Below are 12,125 nucleotides of genomic sequence, written 5' to 3'. Positions count from 1 at the left end.
GTCTAAACATGCATGTCACTAAACAAAAGTATACATATATTTCAATTTCACTTGGTCTACTGAAACCTTGCTCTTATAGTTATATCAAATATGAATGCTATATTATTAATATCTAATTACCTTGCATTTTTGTATATATACCAGTGTGGGGATCAAAAGATACCATACATGGCCACCATGGATGTCCTGCCACTTTTCCCCAAAGGCAATCACCAACCAACCATTCTACTGGTTTTTCCTCCTCTACTACTGTTAAAGATTCTCGTTTTTTAAGTTTAACTTCTGGTGCTTTCACAGCTGTTTTAGGTGACCCAGTCAAATCATCATCGATAACTTTAGGTTTGCGTTGTCTTTTACCTTCAACAACCTTGTCATCAAAAATATTTTTATAACTTCCCACTTTCTTTTCAGGTGGATTCTGTGGCCTCTGTTCAGACTTTTCCGGAGATTTTGTACCTTTAAGCTCTGATTTTTCTGATGATGACTTCAATTTTTTTTGTGTTTTGAGATCCTGATTTTGATCTGACTTTCCTTCAGGTTTTTTATCTGGATCTAAGGTAGATACTGCACTCAATGTTGGAGACTTGTCAGATTCTTTTGGCTTCTCATTTTCTGCGGACTCTTCATTTTCATTTGGCACCCCTAAAAAAAGATATATATTTACAAACAAAGACGTTCCTAGCTCATTAAGGAATATGGTATAGTTTGTTATTTTTAGTTCAAAAAGGGTACGGTATACTGAATTATTTTCATGACTTATAAAATTTAAGATTTCTAGTACAAAAGTAGTTTTCAGGGTTTAATTTTTGTGCTTTTCAGAAAGGTAAGATGCAATTAAATTCTTTTCTGCATGTTCAAATGAAGCAATTAGATTAAATACTATTAAAAAATAGTTATAGTACCAAAACTAAAATAACAAATCACTTCAGATATACATAAAAATGATTTTAAGTTTACATGTACTCTTATAAGTTTCTCAGGGTATTAAGCAATACTACTAACCCTCCTCTGGCATCTTCTGGACTGATATTTCTTGTTTGACATCTACATCTATTGCAACAACCTTGCTAGCATCTTCCACTACCAACTTAGAACCAACACTTCCTGGTGGACTAGCTACTTCCTTCTTAGCACTAGCTTTACTTTGAGCAATTTTAGGGTTCCTATTCATGGTAGGAATTTGTGGTAGAATATGGCGGAAGCCTGACGGGGCTTGTGAGGTTCCATTCATGGCTGGATTTTTTGTAGGAGAGGAAGGAGATATTGCTTGATGGTTAGGTACCGCAGCAGACTCACTGTCCATACTTCATCCTACAACAGATAATACATTAACTGAAGAAATAGATAAGTGATTAAAATTAGTTATACAATATAGCAAAGCTACCATTTTGTCCCCAATCGTTCAATATAGCTGTCAAAATTTGCCTTGACTGCAAAACAAGTAAAACACTGACTAAGTTAGTTATGCAACAGATGCTCCTCAAATTACACAGCTCTACTAATGCATAAACAACAAAAGGACCAATCTTGTTTGCAGCCTTTCCTCATGCACTCAACAGACTTAAAATGACATTCTGCAAACAGGCAAATAAAACTTTGACCTCAAGACACTCAGAATACAAAAATATTACTATGAACTGTACAAATGTACCCAATTATCACGGTAATAGGACATTTTTGCTGTCATAATAGATTGATCCAATGCTAAGACTTCAAACATGTCAAAGAGACCCAAATTAGAAAAAAAATATTAGTATGAACTATACAAATGTACCCAATTATCATGGGAACAGGACATTTCTGCTGTCATTATAGAATGATCCATTTCTAAACAGAAAACTTTTAACAATTTTAAAATGTTCCATTTATATAATCCAGAAATTTAGGTCCATCAAGAGTCTGATTGTAAATTTATTTTAAACTCTCCGAAAGTGAAGGATCTTGGGAAATCTGGGACACCATTTAACAAAGAGAAGTAAGTCATCATCATGTCGGATGGAATTGTAACATCATCACTTTTAGGATATTTCTGGCAATACTTTGCACCAACAAGCACACAAAAGGTAAAAATTGTTATATATTCAAACATTTCTAGCTGTCACTGAAAATTTCATGACAAATATGGCCTCAAAATTGAGAACAAAATTTCCTCTCCAAGTCCAGGGGAAAAAATAACTTTGTCCTTATGACATCATAGGAAGGCGTCACAGTAAAAAATTAAAAAAGCCTTTCAAGATGTCATAAATATTTAGACTACAACAGAACCAGTCATACTAAACAGTCTGTACATAGACTTCTGTTTCAGTCTGGTAGAGTTTGGAGGCTTAAGATTCGTTTATTTGTGTTAAGAATAATAAAATATTGTTTATAATGTGTTATTTTATTAATATGAATCTTTTTATAAAGTCAATTAATGACTGTAATGTTAATTCAGTGGCGTAGCCAGGGTTGAAATGATGTGGATGCCAAACTGTCTGCGAGCGGAGCGAGGCAAACATTTTTTGGACCATTTTTTGTAGAAAATTATTTTTTTTCAGACATTTTTCCTGTAAGCACATGTACTCCACCAGAATCAGACACTTGTTAGATTTTTGTTTAATTTCAAAATACCCACCAATTCATATTATTATATTTCCAACTGTATTTTATTGTTTTCTTGAAACTACCATCATTCAATTCATAAATATTTGATGTAAAAGTTTCCAACCTAATCTTATATTTGACATCTCAAAAATGGACCCATTACAGTGGCACTTCTGTATAAGGAACTCCCGAATATAGGAACTGAACTGACCCCCCTTTCCAGGAATTTGAGTCTCCCCATGGAGATTTTGATAACTTGGCTTAATGCGTTGCAGGAGACATGGAAATACCGGGCGTCCATCTGGTCTTGTTAGCACTCTCTAATTCTTGTAAGATTTTTATGAAACTTATATCATCAGCAATGTCTTTGACACTTTCGAAGATAAGTCATCAGATATTTTTATGACCCTTTGAAATATAAATTATAATGGAAATCCCATTGCATTTGCTCTGAAGATTTTATTTCTCTTAAGATATTAGAATTAAAATTAAAAGGAAAAAAATGTTTTTTTCAGTTATTGCCCTTGTTCCTTGGATAGATAAAATATGAGCAATGCGGGGGACATTAGAACTTTGTTCTTTAATTGAAAATAAAATTAATATTTGTACCTAGATAGAAACAGGAATTTATACGCCTAGGAATGATCACACTCTATTACAAATTGATTTTTTATCATGTCGTCTTGCATGTGAAGGAAACGATATGGTGGTTTAGTTGTTAGTAACGTTACTAGTCAGATGTAGAAGCCATTGCTCCGCTAGGCTCAATTTCAGTTGAAACATGTCTGCGGGTCTGCGTATCATCATCCTCTGCGCTTGCTGGAGCCGACGATGTAGACTTTTTACAAAAAAAATTGAGAACACTTTTCTGCGATTTATCCAAATTGTTTACAAAAACTAAATTATCCTTAATGAAAGACCACTTATACTGCTTCGGAAAAGAATGGACTGTATCCTCATATCCTGACCCTTGTTAAATTTTTATACCTCCGAATTTCAAGCAGTTAAAAGTTTAACTGCTGCAAACACATTTTTTTTTGTCAAAATGATGTGGATGCTTGAGCATCTGAGCATACATGCAAGCTACGCCACTGTAATTTCTGTAAATATACAAGTTTTTGGTACCAAAAAGACATTTTCTAAATCAGGGGTTAAAGCTGAACTTGGTAGACAGCCAATAGAAAAAATATGAAAACTCAAGCAATCCTTTATTTATCTAGATAAAATACTGAAAATATCAACCCATTAGTATAAGACACAAGGAATTTATTCATGGTCCACTTTTATCAAAGTTGTGAACGTATTTTGATACATGATCGTTGTTATAATATAGATAAACAGAGATGTTTTGAATATAAACTTCTGGTGTGTAGTATAGGCAAGTTAATTTAAAACTATAGGAATGAAGTAATCATGTTGGACTTAATTAGTTTTTATTATTGCTCAAGCCTGAGAATGTTTAATTAATTAGAGATGCATACTTTTGATAAATTTGCCAAAGTTCATTACAGGCTTTCAAATCCGAGTTATCCTTTCTTGCAGGGTTTGAACTTTATTTATTTTTCAAGGAGCCATGTGGGCCCCTAGCAAAATAGGTTTTGGGGCCTACAGTAAATCTTAATAGCCCACAAAATTTATGGAAATCATGATTCTCAATACAAATTTTGGGACACATAGGCTAAGTTTCCTTTTTTAAAATAAGTCCATAGAACTGAGGACAGGGATCTCTTGAAATATTTACTTTCATTATGTATATAAATGGTCCTGTTGATATTGTTTGTTTTCATTTTGTAGTGTTGTGTCACAAGCTATGAAATGTAGTGTGATGACAATAAAGATTTGAATTGAATTGAATAATTTAAGCAACTGAAACAATGCATTTGCACTGATATATAGACATTTAATTAAGGGGATCCAACCAAATGTCTGTTTATGCATGTGGAATGCGTATTTTTCACTTTTGTAATCATAATTCTTCTGTCAACTGTGTCATTCATGTGTCTGTATTTATTATCGTTAGAATACGGATTTTGTTTATAGTCTGTGTGTTTCTGATCCATGATTTGTAAATATTTCAGTGGTGGACGAAAGAAAATTTACAAAAATAACCTACAAGATGTCATCATCTCTAGACTTGTTAAAGTTCTTGCAATAACTACCAGCATTAATATAAACATTCTGGGTCTCTTTAGCATCCCGTAAATTCTCTGCTGATGTATGCAATGTGTCAAAGTATTGTCCATTAAAAAGTTGACTGCCAAAAACGGGCAACTTTAACAACTTCTTTTCTGTGGACTTGCAAATGAAGTCAACATTTTTCAGAAAAAGTTTCCTTCTACTTAATACTGAATTTGCCATGATTCTGCCTGATAAATCAGCCATACTTCTAAAGCAATTAATTAATGCTTTACGTCCTTCAATCCTATCATCTTCACAAGTTGCCTCATCCAAAAAGGCAGAAATCATAGTACCATATGAAACTGCTCTAAAAAGTGCCCTGGCAGAATTGTCCATACGACGAAAATCATTATCTAATTCTCTGTGAAAAGGTGGAATATTAACTCCAGATCTAACAGAATTGCCTATATGACCAATAGCTAGCACTTCCTCAATATTGTCATCTAACTTAGGACTACAGAAAGCATTAAAATCATCTTTCTTAACCATGAAAGCCTCATCATCCCTGCCACGAACAGCTCTGTTTTTCAAATGACCAGAGATAGCTTCCTTTTCTACAGATTTTACCATGTCAATAATTGTACCTTCCAAAGGTAATTTAATTGCTGATTTTTTATCATTCTTGTCAGGTTTTAATCTTGCCAAAACAAAAGAAAGACGTTCCTGATCTTGAGCCTCTGAAGATTCAGGTTCTATATTGAGAACTGTTGCCATTTTATGAATAAATGAAACCCACTCAATTGGATCAGAAGCACAAGGTGCCCCTTGTGGTACCTCGACTGGGGTGCATGTTAACATTTGACTAGATCGTGGCGATGCAGACCCATCATCAATCTTTTCTTCTGGATCAAGATAAGAAACCTGATCTTGATCAACATTCATCATTAAAGACATCTGATCATCATAGCTTTTGAATTTGTCAAAATGTGGCCTTTGGTTTTGCAAAGTTGCAGAACTAGGCTTTCCAGGAGGTTGAACTTCAAGAACATTAGCATTGATTTTTGAATAAGTTTTGTATTTGTAATTGTACCTGTTCTTGTACAATGGCCGAAATATCGACCATACAGGTGCTGTTGTCAGGTGTATTTTCAGTGACAGTGTCTTCATTTGAAGCTCTGACTGCCGCCTCCACAGGTGGACTTATGTCTTTGAAATCTGTCAACCTGTCTACACAGGCGGGTTGAGACAGTTTATTCAATTTAATTGTCTTCAGAACACTTTTTTCCATCATTTTCATGATCAAACTCTGATGCTCCTTTGACCAATTTTTGAAAATTTTACATGGGAATGACTCGTTACAAATACGATGTTTGTAACATTCATTGTGCTCATCCAGAGTGTTCATCTTGTCGGGACACCTTACACACTTCTTAAACTTTATCTTCCTGTTTCTCCATCTTACGATTCAAATTCTTATTATCCAAATAAACGTATGGGGAAAGCAATGCATGTGCTCTAATGGCGTCCGCCAAGAGAAACTGAAGAGTTACGCAAGGGAGATAACTGGAGGTATTACCGTATTTATAATAAAAAACTCGACGAACGTATGGGGAAGTAGAGGGATATTGCAATTAGTTAAGGAGGCAGGTAAGTGGAAATATTGAAGTGAACATATTTATTAGCCCACATCAAAAAACACACGTTGAGTGGGCGACCACTAATTTTAAGCCCTGCCTTGAATGGTAAGATTTCAAACTAAGAATAATTCACGAATAATCCAGTGAAATGTTTGTTCATTATTGATCTAATATTATATTGTATGATAAATTATCTTAATTGAATTACATTAGTCTGTGTGTTATTTTATTGGTTACTTTCAGTTTCCTATTGATATAAATTCTGCAAGTTTATTGGTTTACCAAGAAATAGGGCATAGATTGACATAATCCGTCACTTTGGAAAACAAACTTGATAGCAAAGTTGGACTTCCCAGCTGATCCTTTTTCTAACTTGGGGGGTCCATTTGGATTGAATATTCTTTTAGTAAAAGCTTGTTTAGTTTGTATGTGTATTTTATTTACAGAGCTTCAGTAAATATTTTGTCATAAAACAGTGAAATCTGTGACTGATATTTTCTGGAGTATGGGTCAATAATATTTAAATCCAAGGGGTTTCCACCTTTACATTATGCAACCTATTGATATTCCATTGATATTTATTAGAGTTTTATCTTAAAGTTGACATGCAGATTACTTGATTACAAATGTATTAAATTGTTAAATGCTAAATTGAGACATAATGATCTAGAAATTGCAGAACTTTCTTGTCTCTTTATTTTCGTTTCGGATAGTTTTGACAAACCGCTTGCAAAACGCATATATATTCAAAATACTGGTGGCATATGACAAATGAATATTGATATACATTATATCTATGGTAATGCCCAAGTACAATTTACTAAATTTTCATATCAATTTTGAAACAATTTTCTTTCAAAAAATCTTGTATTAAGCATTTTATATGTTTTATGGAAATTTTTACTGGTAAAAAATAGGTGTTTTTTATCTAGACTCTTCCATACATGTAGTCTATGTCGACCATATTGTCAAACATAATAATCATTCACGGTCCTGTAACTATAAACTTCTCTGCAAGTGAATTTAACCAGTAAAATATAAAACACAAAACTTTAGACACTACAATCACATAAAAGCAATATATTAAAACACATATCTATATATGAAATACTGGTTTTAAACAACAAAACTGCACCAACACTCCATGGTCGCTAATTCCAGAGATGGGGACGTCCATGTTCAGTGAATATATATATCAAAAGTCACCGTTACAGTAATCAATTGACAAAAAGATTCATATTAATAAAATAATACATCATAAACTATATTTTATTGTTATTTAATAAACCAATTAAAAGACGACCAGACTTCTACAGACTCTGTTCAGTATGACCCCCAACAGCCCTAAATCCTTGATTTTGTTGTTGAGTTAATGAAGTACAATTTTGGATAATAATCAGTGATAGGCAGCAAAATACATTATCATGATGACTGTTTGTGCACTTTACTCATGAACATTGAATGTTTAAGACGATAACTTGGAAAACTACCCCAACAATTTTCATTTAATCTCTAGACAGATGAACTTTTCACTGAAAGGCTCACAACAAATATGTGTACTTTGAATTTAAAAAGGACAACAAATCTTTTCAAATGAAACTTCAGCTTCAAACCATCTATTCTTTGAACTGTCCTGTCAGTACAGATTGAACATACTTAAACATCTGAACTTCATCTGAAGGCATCATCAAGAAAAATTGCATGCAAAGTATCATAATACTAAAATTTGTAAAAATGGTGAAACTGTGCAACAAATGCAAAACAAAAAGGGTAATAATTCGTTACAAATCTCGCTTGTTCGACAATCATGTGTTGTGTGATACTGAAACAATTGAAAAGTAGCTGTCACAGTTGATTTCAAACTTAATGTTACTACATAGGTTCAACAATAAATGATTTTTACTTCCAATGTTGGTTTCACCGGAAGACACCATGACCGATTCGGCTTCCTGTCGGCAAAATACGGCGGGAAATAGACAAAATCTGATTGGTCAAAATTTATTCGGACAATTCCGTCGAAATCTTTAAATGCATTTTTGCGCGAAAACTTTAACAGGTGCTTTGAGGACATTATTTAGTTTTTGGGGTAATAGACGAAAACTTCTATTAAATTACAACTAAAATAATTTTGAATTCTGAAACGAAAGTGTATGAAAACGATGCATGCCGAAATTATGGATTCAATTTTTAAATAAAAATCAAATCAAAGTCATGTTCCAATATTAATATTACTGAGTCCTGAGACTACTATCAACACTGTGTTACAGAAGTTTCAGATTAGTCCCAGATAGTAATGAGCCTAATTGGTATAAATTTTATTAAAACCACTTAACAAGGATTTGTATAGTACTTAAAGATCAGAGACATGTAATACAATATATTATATTATGTCTTTGGTATAAGACTTACCAGAGACATATATAAGTTACAGTGAATTTGTAAAATTAGCAGTGGCGGATCTAGAAATTTTCATAAGAATGGGCCCATTGACTGCCTAAGAGGGGGCCCGCTCCAGTAATGCTTTAGTGATTCCCTATATAATCAACCAATTTTTTCCCACAAAAGGGGGGCCCGGGCCCCCCCTAAATCCGCCTCTGATTAGGGGTTATCCAGACTCTTTACTATTGAGTATTTGCTCTGCTTATCCTCAATTTTCGCAACAACAAAAAAAAAACAAAAACCCTTAGCCTTCAAATATTGAATCTGATTTTACTGCACTTTGAAGAAAAATGAAGTGTTCATTAGAAACATCGGAAGGTGCTAAAAAGGTCAATCAGACACCTCAAATTGATTCCTTGAGTATTATCTGAGCATAATTTCACGTTTCGTAGTTAGGCAATATCCTTTTCAGCCCTTTTATGAACGATGGCCATTATGCTTTTGGGGTCTCCCTTTCCACGATCAACATACGGAATCGATATCACAGCCACCTCTAAAATTGTGCTCAATCTGTCAAGCATGTGCTCTGTTTGTGTTTCTGAACGTTTAGCTGCATTTCTTTGCTTAATTCGAATTCCTTGTTCGTTAACTTTCATCCCCTTTGTAGTACAGCAAATTACATGGTCTGTGCATTTATGCTGGTGTTATTTAGTTCAATTAAAAAAAAAACTTATTTGTTTATGAGTTTATGTGGTTTAACGGCACAGTTAAATAGAATATCACCAGAAAAAACTGACTGTTCACTTTGATAAGATTTCATAAATGGACAGGGAATGCATAAAAACTGTCCACTTAAACCATAGATAGGTTACACATATGATTTATTTGTCTGTATTTGAACCAAACAGAGAAGAATCTTTGTATTATTGCGGATAATCCCTGAAAATATTCCAGGGAATTTGTAAAAATTTTCAGTGAATATATGTAAAATCACTGGTCATTTTCAGGGATTATATATAATCACTAACTTTATTTTAGTGATTAATAATTATGCAAAATCCCTGGAAAATCAGGGATTATGTACAAATTCATTGTAGCATATACACATATGTCTCTGGACTTAATATTCCGAGATCCTTGGTATGCTCTGGCTATGCAAATCCTCGTTTAAGACATTATCATTATAGTTATCATTATAGAACATTTATGTATAAAGACATCACAAGGATAATATGTTAATCCATTTCAATGGCAATTCTCTTAAAAAGTAGTTTAATTTGGAATACAAACGGATCTAAGAAAGAACATAGATATATATATAATAAGTAGATACGGTATATGATTGCCAATGAGACATCTATCCACCGAGAACAAATGACGTAGATGTTAGCAACTATAGGTGTACGGTCATTAAAATTAATATAAACAAAATCCATATATACCTCTTAGCAAGCTATAAAAGGCTCCGACAAATTAAATGTATAGCAGTTTAAATGAGAAAAACAACGGCCTGATTAATGTTCAAAACAATAAGCGAAAAACAAATATGATATACAGTAACATTAAACGACAGCCACTGCATTACAGACTCTAGACTTGGGACAGGTACATACATAATATGGCGGGGTTAAACGTGTTTGCGGGCTCCCGCCCTCTCCTCACTTTAACCTGGGCAGTGGTGTAATAGCACAACAATGAACAACAAACTATAAAAATTAATTGAAAAGGACTGGACTCATCAGATCGAAACAAAGCAAAATAATCAAGTAACATAAACACCAAAGACACAAAGAACCTATCTGTGAGTACTTGCATTTACTGGAAGCTAGTTCCAAGCCAATAACAACTGGAAGCTAGTTCCAAGCCAATAACAACTTATAAAAAAATCATTAATCAAAGACAAAACGTTACTTTTCTTTTTTATTTCAGTTTGGAGTTCTGCTGCATATTCATGTATTAAGAACGATGATTTCTTTTCTAGTCGGGTAAAAAAAATACGGCCGTACACAGTTTTAATGTACTTGTACCAAACAAAATAACATGTGTATCTTGGAATTTAATTTTTTTTTAATCACATTAAAAATGTACAATTTCTCATACTAAATGCTACATCAACAGCTTTTTCTGAAATTGTCGATAATTTATTGCATAAAAGAAAAAAAGCTTAAACGGGTTAAGTGATACTACACAACATATTTATACAATATGACAAAAACATAATCATTTTTATGATCATTCGAAATAATAATTGATAAAAATGGACATTATATCGACCTAATTCTAATTCGAAACTGTGATCTTTCATATACTTAAATTCAGAAATTTGCAAGTAAAAAGTAAAATAGCAAAAATACCGAAGGAAAATTCCTTTGTCAAATGGCAAAATCAAAAGCTGAAACATCAAACAAATGGAAAACAACTGTCATATTCCTGACTTGGTACAGGCATTTCCTTGTGAAGAAAAAGGACGAGACGTTCTTTGACATATCTCTGGTTCGTCAACTTTCTGCTCAGACACAGGTGACGCTTTATAAAGTCTGAATGACTAGCAGCTTCAAGCTCTTGAATACCGAATGAGCATAAAATAGTCCAAATTATGTTTCAGTTTTATGGAATTACGACCCGAGCTCCTTTCAAAATTCCCGAATCCGACCCTGTATCATCATAATATCATCAAGAAATACCGTTCTTGGTGGTTTAGTTTTTGAAGTAGTCCACGAGTGAGAAATTTTGGCTTATAAGAGTAAGTTTATTATTGATTTTTTTCACTTGAACAGTTGAATGACTTTTCTCTAGTTTGATGGGGTTTTCTTCAATCTGATTAAAATCTCTGATTTCGTTATTGTTATAAACAAATTTCTTGGTAGAGGGGTCTAAATACAGCACAAACAACATTTTCCAAAAGACAAAAACGTGAAAAAGTATATTTTAACAAAACGCATTTGACTAGCAGGTCGAACAACGGATGTTCTTAAACACTGCTGACTACCATGGCGATTGCCAAAATAAACGGATCACCAGATGTAACAAAATGGATCTTTACTATCAATTTAATACTAAACAGAAAACAATAAACTTGCGGAAAAGATGGTATACCGTAAACATACAAGTCTAAATTGAAAACAACGTTCAAACCTATGATTGCGTTGGATAAAAACCGCAATTTTTATACGTGTGCATGCAATACGAGCATGCGAGTTACTATTGACATGAATTTTAATTAGATTGGGATTTCCTTTTTTTCAAAATTACTACACGGAAAATTGGCCATACTATCTACATGAAAATTGCAATGGTATTATACTACTCGCATATATGTTCTTGACGTACAACTCAATAAAATTGAAAATGGAAATGAGGAATGTGTCAAAGAGACAACAACCCGACCAAAGAGCAGACACTAATGGG

At 33.3% G+C, this 12,125-nt stretch overlaps 2 protein-coding genes across 2 annotated transcripts in view; both read right to left on the bottom strand.

The window, feature by feature from the left end:
- LOC127734305 (histone-lysine N-methyltransferase NSD2-like) overlaps positions 1-8,295 on the bottom strand; it is a 35,887-nt gene extending 27,592 nt beyond the window's left edge. The window contains exons 1-3 of the mRNA XM_052244129.1: positions 8,242-8,295; positions 1,003-1,311; positions 121-642 (exon numbers count right to left, since the gene is read on the bottom strand). Coding sequence (XP_052100089.1) covers positions 121-642; positions 1,003-1,303 — 823 coding nt within the window. The 5' untranslated portion in view covers positions 1,304-1,311; positions 8,242-8,295. The remainder of the gene's footprint in view (positions 1-120; positions 643-1,002; positions 1,312-8,241) is intronic.
- Positions 4,693-5,475, bottom strand: LOC127733435 (uncharacterized). The gene has a single exon (XM_052242798.1). It carries the CDS (start codon positions 5,473-5,475, stop codon positions 4,693-4,695), a length of 783 nt encoding a protein of 260 aa, XP_052098758.1.
- Positions 8,296-12,125: the final 3,830 nt, after the last annotated feature.

This window comes from Mytilus californianus, unplaced genomic scaffold, assembly GCF_021869535.1.
Source record: "Mytilus californianus isolate M0D057914Y unplaced genomic scaffold, xbMytCali1.0.p SCAF_3, whole genome shotgun sequence".
NCBI classification, from domain to species: domain Eukaryota; kingdom Metazoa; phylum Mollusca; class Bivalvia; order Mytilida; family Mytilidae; genus Mytilus; species Mytilus californianus.
This window is presented reverse-complemented; position numbering and strand designations above follow the sequence as displayed.

What these genes read in the sequence shown, in the direction of transcription:
- LOC127733435 (XM_052242798.1), bottom strand. Translation starts at nt 5,475, where the DNA reads ATGGCAACAGTTCTCAATATAGAACCTGAATCTTCAGAGGCTCAAGAT.